Here is a 19,908-nt window from a genome sequence, read left to right on the forward strand (position 1 = left end):
GGCTGGAGCATAATTGTGCGATCTTGGCTCACTGCAACCTCCGCCTCCCGAGTTCAAGCGATTCTCCTGCCTCAGCCTCACGAATAGCTGGGATTACAGGCATGCACCACCACACCTGGCTAATTTTTTGTATTTTTAGTAGAGATGGGTTTTCACCATGGCCAGGCTGGTCTTGAACTTCTGACCTCAGGTGATACGCCTGCCTTGACCTCCCAGAGTGCTGGGATTACAGGCGTGAGCCATGGTGCCTGGCCGATTAAGTGCAATCTTAAAACTAATCTGTTTGCATGAGAATCTTCTATCCAGAGACTAAGTATACTCAGAGAAAACAACATATAATAGATTTAGACCAATGGTTCTCACCTGGAGGGCAGCTTTACCCCCAGAGAACATTTGCCATGTCTAGAGACATTTTTGTTTATCACAACTAGGAAAGGAAGCTGTATTGGATTTAGTGAGTGTAGGTCAGGGATGTTGCTGAATATTCTACATTATAGAGGACAGCCCTTCCAAAATAAAGAATTACTCAGCCAAATATGTCAGTAGTGCTGAGGTTGACCTTTATCCAGACTGTAGTGGAGTTCTTGTGACTAAGCAGTATAATATAATGAATAAGAGAATGGACTCTGAAGCCAGACTGCCTGAATTTGCATCCCAGCTCTGCCAATTCCCAGCTGATACCTTTGGTTTCTACTCTTTCTGTGCTTCTCTAAAATAGTACTGAAAACAATAACCATACCTACTTCATATGATTATTGTGAGGATAGATGAGTTAATACATGTAAATCTTTTTTTTTTTTTTTTTTGAGATGGAGTTTTGCTCTTTTTGCCCAGGCTGGAGTGCAATGGCGTGATCTCAACTCACTGCAACCTCTGTCTCCCGGGTTCAAGCGATTCTCCTGCCTCACCCTCCTGGGTAGCTGGGATTACAGGCACCCGCCATCATGCCTGGCTAATTTTTGTATTTTTAGTAGAGACAGGGTTTCACTGTGTTGGCCAGGCTGGTCTTGAACTCCTGACCTCAGGTGATCCGCCCACCTCAGCCTCCCAAAGTGCTGGGATTACAGGTATGAGCCACCGTGCCCGGCCCAATACATGTAAATCTTTAGTGCCTAGAATGTAGTAAACAGTCAATAAATGTTAACATTGTTAGGATCTAAACTGTTAACTTCAAAGATATCCACTCCTGGTACCTTTGTGATTGTGGGTTAGCCCAGGAAATCCCCAAATGTACATACTTACTGGTCTACTGAAGCTGAGAATATATTTGCTTTATCTTTAGCCCTATTATGAGTACTCCCATTTTAATGGCTTTTAGTCCATAAGCATATTGTCAGTCACTTTCTTTCACACTTCTATAATTTTTTTCCCCAGTGTACAGGCAACACCATAGCTTCCATCTTTTGTGTTCTAGTACATTAAGATAATGCATTAGGATGTGTATGTGTACAGTATATATGTACGTAAACACACAGGATTGTATTAAACATACTAATTTTTAAAAACAAAACAAAAAACTCTGACCTTATTTTCTAGGCAATTCGAAGTTTTCAAGTAGCCCTTCACATCTATCCAATGAACCCTGAAATATGGAAAGAAGACCTCTCTTGGGCAAGAACACTCCAGGAGCAGCAGAAGGTAGCACAGAGGATTAAAAAAAGTGAAGCACCAGCTGAAGTAACACACTTTTCACCAAAGTCAATTCCAGACTATGACTTTGAAAGTGATGAGATTGTTGCTGTTTGTGCAGCTATTGCTGAGAAAGAGAAGACAGTTTCAGCAAATAAAACAATGGTTATTGTGTCTGCTTCTGGGGCCATAGAGACTGTAACTGAAAAGGAGGATGGTGCTACACCACCAGATGGCTCTGTTTTTATCAAAGCCCGATGAAGCAGTATGCATAGGATTATTTGAATCTGTCTTTTTGATTGCCTTTTGAAGTTTTGACATAGAGACATTTACTCTGGAGATAGATAGGAGAACTCCTGGTTGTAAAATATGTTTTTCAGATGAGGCATATAAAAACTAAAATGGCAGGATTATTGTATAGTGTTTGGAATATGCTTTGATAAGTTATGATTTATATTTCTCAAGGTTAAAATTCTGAGTAAAATGGTCTTTGATTAATAAACTTAGTTTAATCTGAATATGTAAATGAATACATTTTAAAGACAAAACTTGAAAAATGTATTCTTGAATAGTGAATAATTTGATCAATGTTACTGAAATGCTGTCTCAACTTTTGTTTTATGATAAAGGAAGTGTGTGATTTCCCTCCCTCTGAGAAATATACTGCGCTTAATATTTGCTGTCTTTTTCTTCCTTCATTAGAGTAAGTCTGTCAGAAAGCTTGAATATTTTTGACATTCATTTTGATTCAAAGTTGTCATTTGGTTATATGTGGAATCTTTGGAAGTTTGGCTGAAAATGCACACAAATGTGTACATTCTGAACATTTTCTGAAGTTTCTCTTAATTCTGATTTGTGTTTCTGTTTTGACTTTGAAGTTGCAACAATGATAGTTGTTTCCTTCAGTATTTGGTAAAAGTGTAAAGTATTGATAAATATGAGAATGATGGTTTTATTTTTTAATTGTTACAGTAAGTAATCCTTACCACAAATGAGTCATTTTTAAAATATGCATTTTTAAATGAATGGCTTTTACAGATAGGTTAATGACGATTGTACTGCTGTATTATCCCAGTCAAAACCAATACTTTCTTTTCTTTATTTTACAAAGCTTTAAAAACCCTGGAAACAACTTACTTCTTGCTTGTATCTTTCCATTTGATGACTGGGAATTACTTTTCTAGATAACTTTTTTTGAAACTACTCAGTGAAATGAAAAATAATTACAATTTTAAATAGCTAATTATATCTTTCTAAAAATAAAAAAGTAGGGCTGTTATTAGAGTGCCAGTGAATAAATAACTTAAGCACAAAATACATAGAAATTGGAATTGATTTATAGTACAATCTCATGAGTATGAAAAGGCTATATTAAAAAAATATTTTGTTGAAAGTCCACAGTCATATTCACAAACCAATACTGTCATTGCTAATCAGAACTATTATTTTTATACTATATATTGTAGTACAATAATATAGAACTGTTGGGTTCTGTTACTTCTGACACTCAGGAAGATACTATTGGTGTATTAATTTTATCTTTGTTAGAGATGAAAGTAGCCCACTTTATGTTAAAGATCTTACTACTGTTGGAGCTTATAAGTAATGATCTACATTTTTTATGAAGATGGTTTTTAAAACTTTTGTTTTATTGGAGTGCATATCTCTTTTCAGGGTTGGAGAAATTAGCACTTGCCTTGAAAAGAATATTCTTTCCTTAAGTTATATCATCAGAAAATTAGCTCTGGTTAGAGAGGTTAGTTTCAGAGTGCTCCAAAAAATATGTTAATTATTTTATTTTGTTTAATAAAGAACATTCTCAAAACGTAAATAGGTATCTAGAGAAGTGAGTACTCAACATTTGGTATATTGTTTTGAGTAATGAATGTTTGTTTTTTGTGTAATTTGTGAATAAATAGTTTTTTTTCTGCATTTTGAAGATTTTCCTATTATTTTGTGTTGTTAGCTTTTGAAAAATTAGATTGATCTACTTAGTGTCTTTCTTATATGAACTTAATATATTTAAAGTACCTTGCATGGTGCCTCACACATGAAGTAATGCCAGCTATTTCAGTAAATGCTAGCTATTTCTATGAAGAACTTGAGTTAGTTTGGAGATATTTAACCTCAATTTCCTCTGATTTTAAAAAAGGAGAACTTTTTTTGTAATCCTTTCCTTATCTGAAAGTAAGAAGTCTCTGATTCCAGTATTATAGGAGAGAGAGTGGGATTTTTCTTGACAGGGTCTATAGCTCAAGTCCCAAAGAGGCAAGACTCAGGATGGAATGCATGTGGCCACTAGGCCCTGTTATAAGAACCTAGTGTTTCCTCTGTACTGGCATGGTAGGCCAAGTTAGTCTCTTTCTTACCCAGATATAAGACATAAAATAGTTTAGACATAAGACAGAGGAGAAAAAGAAACAGTAAGTTATGGAGAAGGAAGGCAGCTCATTTCTGCAGTCCCCTCAAAATGCTTATTTTAGCTCATACTCTTCTATGCATGAAGAGAAAAATACACCCATTATTTTACAAGGATGTGAATACTGATATACAAACATTGACTAAGCTTGTTAATTTTAATAACAAATCTTTATGAATCTGAAGAGAATTGATGTTCATGATAGTGATATAGATGTTTAATATACTTTCTGAAATACCACTGTTTACTGTTCAAGTTATATTGACTATAATTTACATTATTCTTGTTTGAGAATTGTATGGCATAGACACTCATTAGTCAGAGTGTCTAGACATCCAGACCATGCCTGATAACACAAGAATCATATATCATTCTCTAGAAAACAGGCTGTTTGGTTATAGAGTATTTATCTTAAATATATTAACAGACACTACATAAACATTGAAAAGCCATGCAAGTTATAGATCACAGGAGCCAGATCTACTGCAACTGGGGCCTACATACAAAATTTTATGGCAGTGGTTTCAGTATGACAATCTTTTGAATTGATGCCGTATGGTAAAACTATAAAGATTTTTTAAAAGCTCTGTCTCAGCTAGAATTTTTAAGATTATAACTGAACAGTATAGCCCTTTTAGTTGTTTGAAAATTACGTAATGATTCAAAAGCTTGTTTCACTGCCTTTCCCAGCACTAAGAAAATTAACAATCATTTCTTTTAATTTCCTTGAATCAGAAGCCCTTCTAAAGTGACTCTGGACCAGCAATTCTGAGCTATGATTTCATGATACATGTATTAATATCTAAATGAGTTGTGAGTTGACATAAGAACCATAGTTCCATAATAATTATCTTCAAATCAATGGATATCTTAAATGTGTTTTTTTCTTCCTTAGAGATTATTATTAAACTGATGTATTTGATAATAAAGAATTTTAGGACTGAGAAAGTTAAGTTTTTCTTACCAATAATAAGATATTGAAATATATAAATTATAAAACAGAAATAAAATGAAATAAAGGAGGTTATCCCTAAAGTCATTTACCTTAGTCACTTGCAATTAAATATGGTTACTTCGGAAGAAGAAGTGTGGCCCTAAAGCTACTGTAACATGAATCATGCCCTAATGTGCACTATATATGAACTACTTTGGTCAGAAGGCAGCGGCGGGTAAGGATGGCTTCCTCTCACAGTGCTTCTTAGGCTATCCATTTACCAAGGAATTCTAATCTCTTTCTCTCACTTCACCAGGAAAGGAGGGAGTTTAAGATATAGAACTGGGCATGCTAGCCTCTTTTTTCCCTTTTGTGGATTTGTCATAACTGCAGAGAGCCGATGTTGTGGTCTCTTGCCAGCCACATTGTGAACCTTGCAGTGAAAGTTCTTTGCCTCTGCAAAGGGAGATTTGTGCTTGTGCAGAACTGCCCATGCCTTAGTAAGCAGGTCTGTCTAATTCTGAGTTCAATATCTGGTGGCTATTGTTGGCATAAACTTAAAGTACATCATCTAACCTAGCCTTTTTCAGCAGTAAACTTAAAATATTGAATCTCCATCTGTCTGTGTCTCAAGTGGTTCAGAGGTCAGGAGAGGAGAGGGACATTATTTTATGACTCCCTCAAACTTGAACAAAGACTAGTGCAGATTATATTTCGAAGTAAGCATGAGATATATTAAAAACCACATGTGGGAATTCTTTCCTAATTTTAGAGGTTTTTTTTTTAAATAATGGAAATTCTATTGAAATTGAGTAGTGTTAATTACAAGGCAACAGGTAAACATTTGTTCAGGATATTTAAAAGGTCTGCTGAGTTGGAATTGTGACAGACCACATTGTTGACTCTAGATTGAATTGGAAGGGAAGAATGTGAAATGAATTAGGATATCCTCTGTTCACCTCTATTAACTTTCTTAAATGAGTGTAACTTAGAAATAATAAAATGCAAGTATTTTAACGTTATAGTTGGGAGAGTTTTGACAAATGTAAACACCCACTTCACCACCACTACCATCCTGATATAGTGTGTGTCCATCACCCAAAAAGTTCTCTAAAGCCCTTTTGCAGTTGGTTCCCCTCCACCTGAACAGCCATCCCTAGTCAACTACTTATCTGCTTTCTGTGGCTATATGTTAGATTTGACTTCAGAATTCTAGAGTTTGAAATAAATAGGCCATATAATATGCACTCTTTTTGTGTCTGACTTTTTTTTTGCCTAGCATGATGCTTTTGAAACCCATCCATGTTGAGATTCATCCATGTTATCATGTGTATCAATAATAAGTTCCTTTTTATTGCTGAATAGTATTCTAGTATATAGATATACCACAATTTGTTTAGCTGTTCACCTATTGATGGACATTTAGGTTGTTTCAAGTTTTGATCTATTATGAATAAAGCTGCTATATATATAAATCACAATTCTGTGTGTGGACATATGTGTTCATTTCTCTTATGTAAATACCTAGGGATGGAATTGCTGAGTCTTATGACCAGTTTATGCACAACTTTAAAGGAAACTGCCAAACTTTTCCAAATTATCTGTACCGTTTGGGATTTCTGCTAGCAATGTATTAAATTAATTTCAGTTTCTCCATATCCTTGTCAATGATTGATATTGTCAGTCTTTTAAATTTTAGCCACTTTAGTGGATATGTACTAGTATTTCATTGTGGTTTTAATATGCATTTACCTAATAATGTTGAGCATCTTTTCATAGGCTTATCTGACATTTCTCTTTTTTGGAAAGTAACTGTTCAAATATTTTGCCCATTTTTGATTTAAGTCATCTTCTTATTGAGTTGTAAGAGTTTTCCTTTCTACTGGATAGAAGTCCTTCATGAGCTGTAAGTATTGTGTATATTATCTTCCCATCTGCAGCTTGCTTGTTTGTTTTCTATATATATATATATATATATATATATATATATATATATATATACATATTTTTATTATACATTAAGTTCTAGGGTACATGTGCACAATGTGCAGGTTTGTTACATATGTATACATGTACCATGTTGCTGTGCTGCACCCATTAACTCATCATTTACATTAGGTATATCTCCTAATGCTATCTCTCCCCTCTCCCCCCACCACACAACAGGCCCCAGTGTGTGATGTTCCCTGCCCTGTGTCCAAGTGTTCTCATTGCTCAATTCCCACCTATGAGTGAGAATATGTGATGTTTGGTTTTCTCCATTGCGATAGTTTGCTGAGAATGATGGTTTCCAGCTTCATCCATGTCCCTACAAAGGACATGAACTCATCCTTTTTTATGGCTGCATAGTATTCCATGGTGTATATGTGCCACATTTTCTTAATCCAGTCTATCATTGTTGGATATTTGGGTTGGTTGCAAGTCTTTTCTATTGTGAATAGTGCCACAATAAACATATATGTGCATGTGTCTTTATAGCAGCATGATTTATATTCCTTTGGGTATATACCCAGTAATGGGATGGCTGGGTCAAATGGTATTTCTAGTTCTAGATCCCCGAGGAATTGCCACACTGTCTTCCACAATGGTTGAACTAGTTTACAGTCCCACCAACAGTGTAAAAGTGTTCCTATTTCTCCACATCCTCTCCAGCACCTGTTGTTTCCTGACTTTTTTTTTATTTTTTATTTTTTTAAATTATACTTTAAGTTTTAGGGTACATGTGCACATTGTGCAGGTTAGTTACATATGTATACATGTGCCATGCTGGTGCACTGCACCCACTAACTCGTCATCTAGCATTAGGTATATCTCCCAATGCTATCCCTCCCCCCACCCCCCTCCCCACCACAGTCCCCAGAGTGTGATATTCCCCTTCCTGTGTCCATGTGATCTCATTGTTCAATTCCCACCTATGAGTGAGAATATGCGGTGTTTGGTTTTTTGTTCTTGCGATAGTTTACTGAGAATGATGGTTTCCAATTTCATCCATGTCCCTACAAAGGACATGAACTCATCATTTTTTATGGCTGCATAGTATTCCATGGTGTATATGTGCCACATTTTCTTAATCCAGTCTATCATTGTTGGACATTTGGGTTGGTTCCAAGTCTTTGCTATTGTGAATAATGCCACAATAAACATACGTGTGCATGTGTCTTTATAGCAGCATGATTTATAGTCCTTTGGGTATATACCCAGTAATGGGATGGCTGGGTCAAATGGTATTTCTAGTTCTAGATCCCTGAGGAATCGCCACACTGACTTCCACAATGGTTGAACTAGTTTACAGTCCCACCAACGGTGTAAAAGTGTTCCTGTTTCTCCACATCCTCTCCAGCACCTGTTGTTTCCTGACTTTTTAATGATTGCCATTCTAACAGGTGTTAGATGGTATCTCACTGTGGTTTTGATTTGCATTTCTCTGATGGCCAGTGATGATGAGCATTTTTTCATGTGTCCTTTGGCTGCATAAATGTCTTCTTTTGAGAAATGTCTGTTCATATCCTTTGCCCACTTTTTGATGGGGTTGTTTGTTTTTTTCTTGTAAATTTGTTTGAGTTCTTTGTAGATTCTAGATATTAGCCCTTTGTCAGATGAGTAGATTGCAAAAATGTTCTCCCATTCTGTAGGTTGCCTGTTCACTCTGATGGTAGTTTCTTTTGCTGTGCAGAAGCTCTTTAGTTTAATTAGATCCCATTTGTCAATTTTGGCTTTTGTTGCCGTTACTTTTGGTGTTTTAGACGTGAAGTCCTTGCCTATGCCTATGTCCTGAATGGTATTGCCTAGGTTTTCTTCTAGGGTTTTTATGGTTTTAGGTCTAACATTTAAGTCTTTAATCCATCTTGAATTAATTTTTGTATAAGGTGTAAGGAAGGGATCCAGTTTCAGCTTTCTACATATGGCTAGCCAGTTTTCCCAGCACCATTGGTCTGTATCTCTGTTTTGGTACCAGTACCATGCTGTTTTGGTTACTGTAGCCTTGTAGTATAGTTTGAAGTCAGGTAGCATGATGCCTCCAGCTTTGTTCTTTTGGCTTAGGATTGACTTGGCAATGTGGGCTCTTTTTTGGTTCCCTATGAACTTTAAAGTAGTTTTTTCCAATTCTGTGAAGAAAGTCATTGGTAGCTTGATGGGGATGGCATTGGATCTATAAATTACCTTGGGCAATATGGCCATTTTCACGATATTGATTCTTCCTATCCATGAGCATGGAATGTTCTTCCATTTATTTGTATCCTCTTTTATTTTGCTGAGCAGTGGTTTGTAGTTCTCCTTGAAGAGGTCCTTCACATCCCTTGTAAGTTAGATTCCTAGGTATTTTATTCTCTTTGAAGCAGTTGTGAATGGGAGTTCACTCATGATTTGGCTCTGTGTTTGTCTGTTATTGGTGTATAAGAATGCTTGTGATTTTTGCACATTGATTTTGTATCCTGAGACTTTGCTGAAGTTGCTTATCAGCTAAAGGAGATTTTGGTCTGAGACGATGGGGTTTTCTAGATATACAATTATGTCATCTGCAAACAGGGACAATTTGACTTCCTCTTTTCCTAATTGAATACCCTTTATTTCTTTCTCCTACCTCATTGCTCCGGCCAGAACTTCCAACGCTATGTTGAATAGGAGTGGTGAGAGAGGGCATCCCTGTCTTGTTCCAGTTTTCAAAGGGAATGCTTCCAGTTTTTGCCCATTCAGTATGATATTGTCTGTGGGTTTGTCATAGATAGCTCTTATTATTTTGAGATACATCCCATCAATACCTAATTTATTGAGAGTTTTTAGCATGAAGTGCTGTTGAATTTTGTCGAAGGCCTTTTCTGCATCTATTGAGATAATCATGTGGTTTTTGTCTTTGGTTCTGTTTATATGCTGGATTACGTTTATTGATTTGCGTATGTTGAACCAGCCTTGCATCCCAGGGATGAAGCCCACTTGATCATGGTGGATAAGCTTTTTGATGTGCTGCTGGATTCAGTTTGCCAATATTTTATTGAGGATTTTTGCATCGATGTTCATCAGGGATATTGGTCTAAAATTCTCTTTTTTTGTTCTGTCTCTGCCAGGCTTTGGTATCAGGATGATGCTGGCCTCATAAAATGAGTTAGGGAGGATTCCCTCTTTTTCTATTGATTGGAATAGTTTCAGAAGGAATGGTACCAGCTCCTCCTTGTACCTCTGGTAGAATTCGGCTGTGAATCCATCTGGTCCTGGAGTTTTTTTGGTTGGTAAGCTATTAATTATTGCCTCAATTTCAGAGCCTGTTATTGGGCTATTCAGAGATTCAACTTCTTCCTGGTTTAGTCTTGGGAGGGTGTATGTGTCGAGGAATTTATCCATTTCTTCTAGATTTTCTAGTTTATTTGCATAGAGGTGTTTATAGTATTCTCTGATGGCAGTTTGTATTTCTGTGGGATCAGTGGTGATCTCCCCTTTATCATTTTTTATTGTGTCTATTTGATTCTTCTCTCTTTTCTTCTTTATTAGTCTTGCTAGCGGTCTATCGATTTTGTTGATCTTTTCAAAAAGCCAGCTCCTGGATTCATTGATTTTTTGAAGGTTTTTTTGTGTCTCTATTTCCTTTAGTTGTGCTCTGATCTTGGTTATTTCTTGCCTTCTGCTAGCTTTTGAATGTGTTTGCCCTTGCTTCTCTAGTTCTTTTAATCGTGATGTTAGGATGTTAATTTTAGATCTTTCCTGCTTTCTCTTTTGGGCATTTAGTGCTATAAATTTCCCTCTACACACTGCTTTAAATGTGTCCCAGAGATTCTGGTATGTTGTGTCTTTGTTCTTGTTGGTTTCAAAGAACATCTTTATTTCTGCCTTCATTTCATTATGTACTCAGTAGTCATTCAGGAGCAGGTTGTTTGGTTTCCATGTAATTGAGCGGTTTTGAGTGATTTTCTTAATCCTGAGTTCTAGTTTGATTGCACTGTGGTCTGAGAGACAGTTTGTTGTAATTTCTATTCTTTTACATTTGCTGAGGAGTGTTTTACTTCCAACTATGTGGTCAGTTTTGGAATAGGTGTGGTGTGGTGCTGAGAATAATGTATATTCTGTTGATTTGGAGTGGAGAGTTCTGTAGAGGTCTGTTAGGTCCACTTGGTGCAGAGCTGAGTTCAATTTCTGGATATCCTTGTTAACTTTCTGTCTCGTGGATCTGTCTAATGTTGACAGTGGGGTGTTAAAGTCTCCCATTATTATTGTGTGGGAGTCTAAGTCTCTTTGTAGGTCTGTAAGGACTTGCTTTATGAATCTGGGTGCTCCTGTATTGGGTGCATATATATTTAGGATAGTTAGCTCTTTTTGTTGAATTGCTCTCTTTACCATTATGTAATGGCCTTCTTTGTCTCTTTTGATCTTTGTTCGTTTAAAGTCTGCTTTATCAGAGACTAGGATTGCAACCCCTGCCTTTTTTTCTTTTCCATTTGCTTGGTAGATCTTCCTCCGTCCCTTTATTTTGAGCCTATGTGTGTCTCTGCACGTGAAATGGGTTTCCTGAATACAGCACACCGATGGGTCTTGACTCTTTATCCAATTTGCCAGTCTGGTGTCTTTTAATTGGAGCATTTATCCCATTTACATTTAAGGTTAATATTGTTATGTGTGAATTTGATCCTGTCATTATGATGTGAGCTGGTTATTTTGCTCGTTAGTTGATGCTGTTTCTTCGTAGCCTTGATGGTCTTTACAATTTGGCATGTTTTTGCAGTGGCTGGTACCGGTTGTTCCTTTCCGTGTTTAGTGCTTCCTTCAGGAGCTCTTGTAGGGCAGGCCTGGTTGTGACAAAACCTCTCAGCATTTGTTTGTCTGGAAAGGATTTTATTTCTCCTTCACTTATGAAGCTTAGTTTGGCTGGATATTAAATTCTGGGTTGAAAATTCTTTTCTTTAAGAATGTTGAATATTGGCCCCCACTCTCTTCTGGCTTGTAGAGTTTCTGCCGAGAGATCAGCTGTTAGTCTGACAGGCTTTCCTTTGTGGGTAACCTGACCTTTCTCTCTGGCTGCTTGTTTGTTTTCATAATGATACCTTTTAAAGAGCAGAAGTTTTTAATTTTCATGATGTCTAATTTACAATTTTTTTTTCCTTTTTGGTTGTGCTTTTTGTGTGCTAAGAAACCTGTCCTTACTCCCAAATCACAAAGATTTTCTGCTTTGTGCTAGAAGTTTTATAGGCTTAACTTTTATGATTAGGCCTATGATCCATTTCATGTTAATTTTGTTGTTGTTATTCATATTTTCACCTGGTCCCCTAACTTTTTGTTTTAAGCTTAAATTATTTTACTTTTTAACTTTTATTTTAGGTTTGGGGTACATGTAAAGGTTTGTTACAAAGATAAACACGTGTCATGAGGGTTTGTTGTATATATTATTACATCATTCAGGTATTAAGCTTGGTACCCAATAGTTATCTTTTCTGCTCTTCTCCCCCCTGCCACCCTCCCCACTCAGGTAGACCCCATTGTCTGCTGTTTCCTTCATTGTGTTCATAAATTCTTATTATTTAGCTCCCATTTATAAGTGAGAACATGTAGTATTTGGTTTTCTGTTCCTGTGTTAGTTTGCTATGGATGATAGCCTCCAGCTCCATCCGTGTTCCCATGAAAGACATGATCTCATTCTCTTTCGTGGATGCTTAATACTCCATGATGTATATGTACCATATTTTCTTTAGCCAGTCTGTCATTGATGTGCCTTTAGGTTGATTCCAAGTCTTTGCTATTGTAAACAGTGTGCAATGAACGTTTGCATGCATGTGTTTTTATGGTAGAATGCTTTATATTCCTCTGGGTAAAGGCACCCAGTAAAGGGATTGCTGGATTGGATGGTAGTTCTGTTTTTAGTTCTTTGAGGAATCACCATACTGCTTTCCACAATGGTTGAACTAATTTACACTCCCACCAACAGTGTATAGGGTTCCCCTTTCTACACAACCTTGCCAGCTAGCATCTGTTATTTTTTAACTTTCTTATAATAGCCATTCTGACTAGTGTGAGATGGTATCTCATGGTTTTGATTTGCATTTCTCTAATGATCAGTGATATTGAGCTTTTTTTATATGCTTTTTGGTTGCATTTATGTCTTCTTTTGAAAAGTGTCTGTTCATGTCCTTTGCCCATGTTTTAATGGGGTTGTTTGTTTTTCTCTTGTAGATTTTTGTTTAAGTTCCTTATAGATGCTGGATATTAGACCTTCGTCAGATGCACAGTTTGCAAATGTTTTCTCCCATTCTTTAGATTGTCTATTTACTCTGTTGGTAGTTTCTTTTGCTGTGCAGAAGCTCTTAAGTTTAATTAGATCCCATTTGTCAATTTTTGCTTTTGTTGGAATTGCTTTTGGTGTCTTTGTCATGAAATCTTTGCCCATTCCTAGGTCCAGGACGGTATTGCCTAGATTGTCTTCCAGGGTATTTATAGTTTGAGTTTTACATGTAACTCTTTAATACTTCTTGAGTTGATTTTTGTATATGGTGTAAGGACGGGGTCCAGCTTCAATCTTCTGCATATGGCTAGCTGGTTATCCCAGTACCATTTATAGAATATGAAGTCTTTTCCCCATTGCTTCTTTTTTTCAGCTTTGTCAAAGATCAGGTGCTCATAGATGTGTGGCCTTATTTCTGGACTGTCTACTTTGTTCCATTGTTCTATGTGCCTGTTTTTGTACAGGCACCATGTTGTTTTGGTCACTGTAGCCTCATAGTATGGTTTGAAGTCGAGTAATGTGATTCCTCCAGCTTTGTTCTTTTTGCTTAGGATTGCCTTGGCTATTTAGGCTCTTTTTTGGTTCCATATAAATTAAAAAAATTTTTTTTCTAGTTATGTGAAAAATGTCATTGGTAGTTTGATAGAAATAGCATTGAATCTGTAAATTGCTTTGGGTAGTATAGCCATTTTAATGATATTGATTCTTCCTATCCATGAGCATGAGATGTTTTTCTATTTGCTTGTGTCTTCTCTGATTTCTTTGAGCAGTGTTTTGTAATTCTCATTGTAGAGACCATTCACATCCCTGGTTAGCTGTATTCCTGGATATTTTATTTTTGCAGCTATTGTGAATGGGATTGCTTTTCTGATTTGGCTCTCAGTTTGGTTGTTGTTGGTGTATAGGAATACTAGTGATTTTTGTATAATGATTTTGTATCCTGCAACTTTGCTGAAGTTGTTTATCAGTTGAAGGAGTGTTTGGTCTGAGACTATGGGGTTTTCTAGGTATAGAATCTGCAAACAGAGATAGTTTGATTTCCTCTCTTCCTATTTGGATGCCCTTTATTTCTTTTTATTGCCTGATTGCTCTGGCCTGGACTTCCAATACTATGTTGAATAAAAGTGGTGAGAGAGGGCATCCTTGTCTTGAGCCAGTTTTCGAGGGGAATGCTTCCAGCTTTTGCCCATTCGGTCTAATGTTGTCTGTGGGTTTGTCATAGATGGCTCTTACTATTTTGAGCTTTGTTCCTTCAATACCTAGTTTATTGAGAGTTTTTAACATGAAGGGATGTTGAATTTTATCAAAAGTCTTTCTACATTTATTGAGATAATCATGTGGTTTTTGTCTTTAGTTCTGTATGTGATGAATCACGTTTATTGATTTTCATATGTTGAACCAACCTTGCATCCTGAGGGTGAAGCCTACTTGATCATAGTGGATTAGCTTTTTGATTTGCTGCTGGATTTGGTTTGTAGGTATTTTGTTGAGAATATTTGCATTAATGTTCATCAAGGATATTGATTGGCCTGAAGTTTTCTTTTTTTGTTGTGTCTCTGCCAGGTTTTGGTATTAAGCTGATGATGGCCTCATAGAATGAGTTGGGGAGAAGTCCTTCCTCCTAAATATTTTTTTTTTTTTTTTTTTTTGAGACGGCGTCTTGCTCTGTTGCCCAGGCTGGAGTGCAATGGTGTGATCTCAGCTCACTGCAACCTCCGCTTCCCGGGTTCAAGCGATTCTCCTGCCTCAGCCCCCTGAGTAGCTGAGACTACAGGCACCTGCCACCATGCCCAGCTAATTTTTATACTTTTAACAGAGATGGGGTTTCACCATGTTGGCCAGGATGGTCTTGATCTCTTGACCTTGTGATCTGTCCACCTCAGCCTCCCAAAGTGCTGGGATTACAGGCGTGAGCCACACCGTGCCCGGCCTCTTCCTCCTAAATTTTTTAGAATAGTTCCTGTAGGGATGGTACCAGCTCTTCTTTGTATATCTGGTAGAATTCGGCTATGACTCCATCAGGTCCTGGGCTTTTTTTGATTGGCAGGCTATTTATTACTGATTCAATTTCAGAGCTTGTTATTGGTCTGTTCAGGGAATTGATTTCTTCTTGGCTCAGTCTTGGGAAGGTGTATGTGTCCAGGAATTTATCCATCTCTTCCAAATTTTCTAGTTTGTGTGTGTAGTGGTGTTCATAGTAGTTTCTGATGGTTGTTTTTATTTCTGTCAGCTCAGTAGTAACATTCTCTTCATCATTTCTAATTGTGTTTATTTGGATCTTCTCTCTTAATTAGTGTAGATTGGCCTGTTTTATTAATTTTTTTTTTTTGCAAAAAACCAACCCCTGGATTTGTTGATCTTTTGAATGTTTTTGAATTCTTGATTTTCAGCTCTGATTTTTGTTATTTCTTATCTTCTGCTAGCTTTGCAGTTGATTTGTTCTGCGTCTCTATTTCTTTCAGTTGTGAAGTTAGGTTGTTAATTTGAGATCTTTGTAACTTTTTGATTTGGACATTTAGTGCTATGAATTTCCCTTAACACTGCCTTAGCTGTGTTCCAGAGATTCTGGTATGTTGTATCTTTGTTCTCATTATTTTCAAAGAGCTTCTTGATTTCTGCCTTAATTTTATTATTTACTCAAAAGTCATTCAGGACCATGTTGTTTAATTTCCATGTAATTTTATGGTTTTGAGCAATTTTAATTGTGTTGACTTCTATTTTTATTGCCCTGCACTCCAAGAGTGTGTTTGGTATGACTTTGGTTCTTTTAGATATGTTGAGGATTGTTTTTATGTCCAATTATGTGGTCGATTTTAGAGTATGTGCCATGTGGCGATGAGAAGAATGTATATTCTGTTGTTTTTGGGTGGAGACTTCTGTAAAGGTCTATCAGATCCATTTGGTCCAGTGCTGAATTTAGGTCTGGAATATCTTTGTTAATTTTCTGCCTTGATGATCTGTCTAATACTATCAGTGGTGTGTTGAAGTCTCTCACTATTATTGTCTGGAATCTATGTCTCTTTGTAGGTCTCTAAGAACTTGCTTTATGAATCTGGGTGCTCCTGTCTTGGGTGCATATATATTTAGGACAGTTAGGTCTTCTTGTTGAATTGAACCCTTTACCATTAAGGTAATGCCCTTCTTTGTCTTTTTTGGTTTGAACTCTGTTTTGTCTGAAATTAGGATTGCAACCCTTGCTTTTTTCTGTTTTCCATTTGCTTTGTAGCTTTTTCTCCATCCCTTATTTTGAGCCTGTGAGTGTTGTTATGTGTGAGATGGGTCTCTTGAAGACAGCATACCATTGGGTCTTGCTTTTTTATCCAGCTTGCCACTGTGCCTTTTAAGTTGGACATTTGGCCCGTTTACATTCAAGGTTAGTATTGACATGTGTGGATTTGATCCTGTCATTGTGCTGTGAGCTGGTTATTATATTGGCTTGTTTGTGTGGTTGCTTTATAGTGACACTGGTCTCTGTGTTTGTGTTTTTGTACCAGCTGCTAGCAGTCTTTCCTTTCTATATTTAGTGTTCCTTTTCAAGATATCTTGTAAGCAGATCTGGTGGAAATGAAGTCCCTCAACATTTGCTTATCTGAAAAGGATCTTATTTCTCCTTCACTTGGGAAGCTTAGTTTGGCTGAATATGAAATTCTTGGTTGAAGATTTTTTTCTTTATGATGTTGAACATAGGCCCCCAATCTCTTCTGGCTTGTAGGCTTTCAGTTGACAGGTCTGCTGTTAGCCTGATGGGGATCCCTTTGTAGGTGACCTGCACTGTCTCTCTGTCTGCCTTTAACATTCTTTCTTTCATTTCAACCTTGGAAAATCTGATGATTATGTGTCTTGGGGATGATCTTCTTGTGCAGAATTTTATAGGAATTCTCTGTATTTCCTGAATTTGACTGTTGGCCTCCCTAGCAAGATTGAGAAATTTGGTAGATGATATCCTGAAATATATTTTCTAATTTGTTTGCTTTCTCCCCCTTTCTGTCAGGAATGCCAGTGATTCATAGATTTGGCCCCTTTGCATAATCCCCTACTTCTCAGAGGTTTTGTTCATTCTTTTGTATTCTTTTTTCTTTATTTTTGTCTGATTGTCTTATTTCAGAGAACCAGTCTTCAAGTTCTGAGATTCTTTCCTCAGTTTGGTTTATTCTGCTGTTAATACTTGTGATTACATTGTGAAATTCTTGTATTGTGTTATTCAGCTCTGTCAGACCTGTTAGGTTCTTTTTGATACAAGCTATTTCGTCCTTCAGCTCCTGTATCACTTTATTGTGATTCTTATCTTCCTTGGATTTGGTTTTGCCGTCTTACTGAATCTTGATGATCTTTGTTCGTATCCATATTCTGAATTCTATTTCTATCATTCCAGCCAGTTCAGCCTGGTTAAGAACTCTTGTTGGAGAACTGGTGCAGTCGTTTGGAGGACACTCTGACCATTGGAGTTACTGGAGTTCTTGCATTGGTTCTTTCTCATCTCTGCATGTGGATGTTTCTTTAACTGCAGTGTAGATTGAGTACAGTTAATAGGCTTCTTTTCTGGATGTTTTCACTGGGCTGAGGCTTTATGTAGGGTCTTTATTTGAAATTGACTTCTTGTCTCTGGTTTCAGAGTCAGGGTATGTTAGTGAGGTATTTTTGGTGTTGAAGTTTTGGGGTGTGATCCAGCAGGTGACACTTAGGCTTATTGGTCAGTTGGTAGACTCTTGCTCAGTTGTGTGGCTCCCCTGTGGTTCCTCATAGTTGCAGCCATGTTCCCTTTCAGTGCTCTGAAGGTGTGGGTTCCTCTACCCCTTGAGTGCTGGCTGTAATTCACAACTTGGCACTCCTGAGCTGCCTACTGCAGCTCTGGGGCAATCTCAGTGTTTATGTTCCTTCCCCATCATAGAGTCAGCAGAGGAAGATATCTTATTAGTGGTTGTGGCCAAGGGTCATTTGCTTGACTCCTGAGGGCTCCACCCCAGAGAAATGCAGGTCAGGAATCACTCAGTGCAGTCAGCCCAAGCCAGGGGTTCCCTGTCTGGTGATGAGCCATGAGGAGTGTGTGCAACCCATGGGAGATGGACTGGCCTCCTCTCCTTGGGTCGACTGCACCTTGTTGGAGTTGTGGATAAGGAACTTAGGGTCTTTGCTCCTTCGTTAGTCCAAGGGTGGCAAGGGCAGTTTCACTGCAGAGGCAGTGGCAGAGAGGCTTTCAGCTGCCGCTGGAGGCTCTGTCCAGGGAGTTGCTGAGTTAGTACTGGCTTGATAGCTCTGGGTTGGGGGTGGCTGGAGGCCCAGGCCTTGTGGACCTGCTTTTTAGTTTTCAATGACTCAGTCTTACCCATGTTTTAAGTTTATCCCTAAATATTTCACATTTTTGATGCAATTATAAGGAGTCTTTTAAAATTTTCATCTTCCAATTTTGATAACTATTACATAGAAATACAATTGATTTGTATATATTGACCTTGTAGCCTTGATGAATTCATTTGTTAGCTACATTAGCTATATTATAGATTCCTTGGAATGTTCTACATACATAACATGTCTTTATGAATAAAGAGAGTTTTCTTTCTTCCTTTCCAAACTGTATGTCTTTTATATCTTTCTCTTGCCTTATTGCACTTGCTAGAACTTTCAGTACACACAAACTGTGAGAATAAACATTCTTTATATACAGCTTTTTAGTCTTTCACCATGAAGTGTGAAGATTGATGTAGACTTTTATACTTTTTTTAAATTAAATTGAGAAAGTTCCCTCACTAGTCTGAACACCTGTTTATTATGAATGGGTGTTGAATTTTGTTAATTGTAGTTCCTGCATCTATGAGATAATATTTCTCTTTTATTCTGTTTGTATGGTAAGTTACATTTATTTTTCAGATACTAAATCAACTGCATTTCTGGGATAAACCCTACTTACTCATGATGATTATCCATTTTAGATATTGCTTGATTCCATTTGTTAACATTTTATGAAGGATTTTTGTGTCTGTGTTCATGAGGGATATTGGCCTATAGTTTCCTTTTCTTGTAATATCTTTGTCTGGTTTTCAAGTCATGATATGTTGCCTTCATAAAAAATGTTGAGAAGTATTTTCACTTACTCTTTTCAATATAGTTTCTATAGATTTGGTGTCATGTCTTTCTATAATGTTTAAAAGAACTCACAAATAAAATCACTTAGGCCTACAGTTTTTTTGCGGGGTAAAGTTTTTAATTACTAATTCAGTTTTAAAAATAGCTATTGTGTAAATATTATGAATTATATCACATTTGATAGTGTGGTTTGATTAAATCAGGATCCAAAAAAGTCCATTCATTGAATCTATTGCTATGTCTTTTCATCCTTTATAATCTGTGACTTCCCATTCCTCTTTTTTTTTTTTTTTCCAACTTATCTTTAAAGGAACTGGCTCATTTGTCCTTTAGAATTTTCCACATTTTATATTTTGCCTATGGCATTGTACCTGATGTCATTACTGTTTTTTCTGTTCCTATATTTCCTCTTAATTGGACTTAGATCTAGAGGCTTGATCAGATTCATTCAATTTTTCGGCAAGAATACATCATGGGTGGCCATGGGTACATTACTAGAAGTTAAATATTTCTTGCTATTTATTTCTCTTTGTAATGTCAGAAGCCATTGACTATGATTGTCTAGATCCATTATTTCATTAGTGGCTACAAACGTGATAATTCTGTTACTCTTTTGGTACGAGAAAACTTTAAAGAAAAACTTTC

The 19,908-nt window shown here is 36.9% G+C and overlaps 1 protein-coding gene across 2 annotated transcripts in view; it reads left to right on the forward strand.

Moving 5' to 3' along the window:
• The window catches only part of TTC33 (tetratricopeptide repeat domain 33), a 47,276-nt gene extending 40,813 nt beyond the window's left edge, over window positions 1-6,463 (forward strand). For both annotated transcript variants that reach the window (XM_003810971.4, XM_063604487.1), the window contains exon 5: window positions 1,537-6,463. In XM_003810971.4, the coding sequence (XP_003811019.1) occupies window positions 1,537-1,890 (354 nt within the window). In that variant the 3' untranslated portion in view covers window positions 1,891-6,463. The remainder of the gene's footprint in view (window positions 1-1,536) is intronic.
• Window positions 6,464-19,908: the final 13,445 nt, after the last annotated feature.

The sequence above is a fragment of the Pan paniscus genome, chromosome 4 (genome assembly GCF_029289425.2).
Source record: "Pan paniscus chromosome 4, NHGRI_mPanPan1-v2.0_pri, whole genome shotgun sequence".
Taxonomy (NCBI): Eukaryota; Metazoa; Chordata; class Mammalia; order Primates; family Hominidae; genus Pan; species Pan paniscus.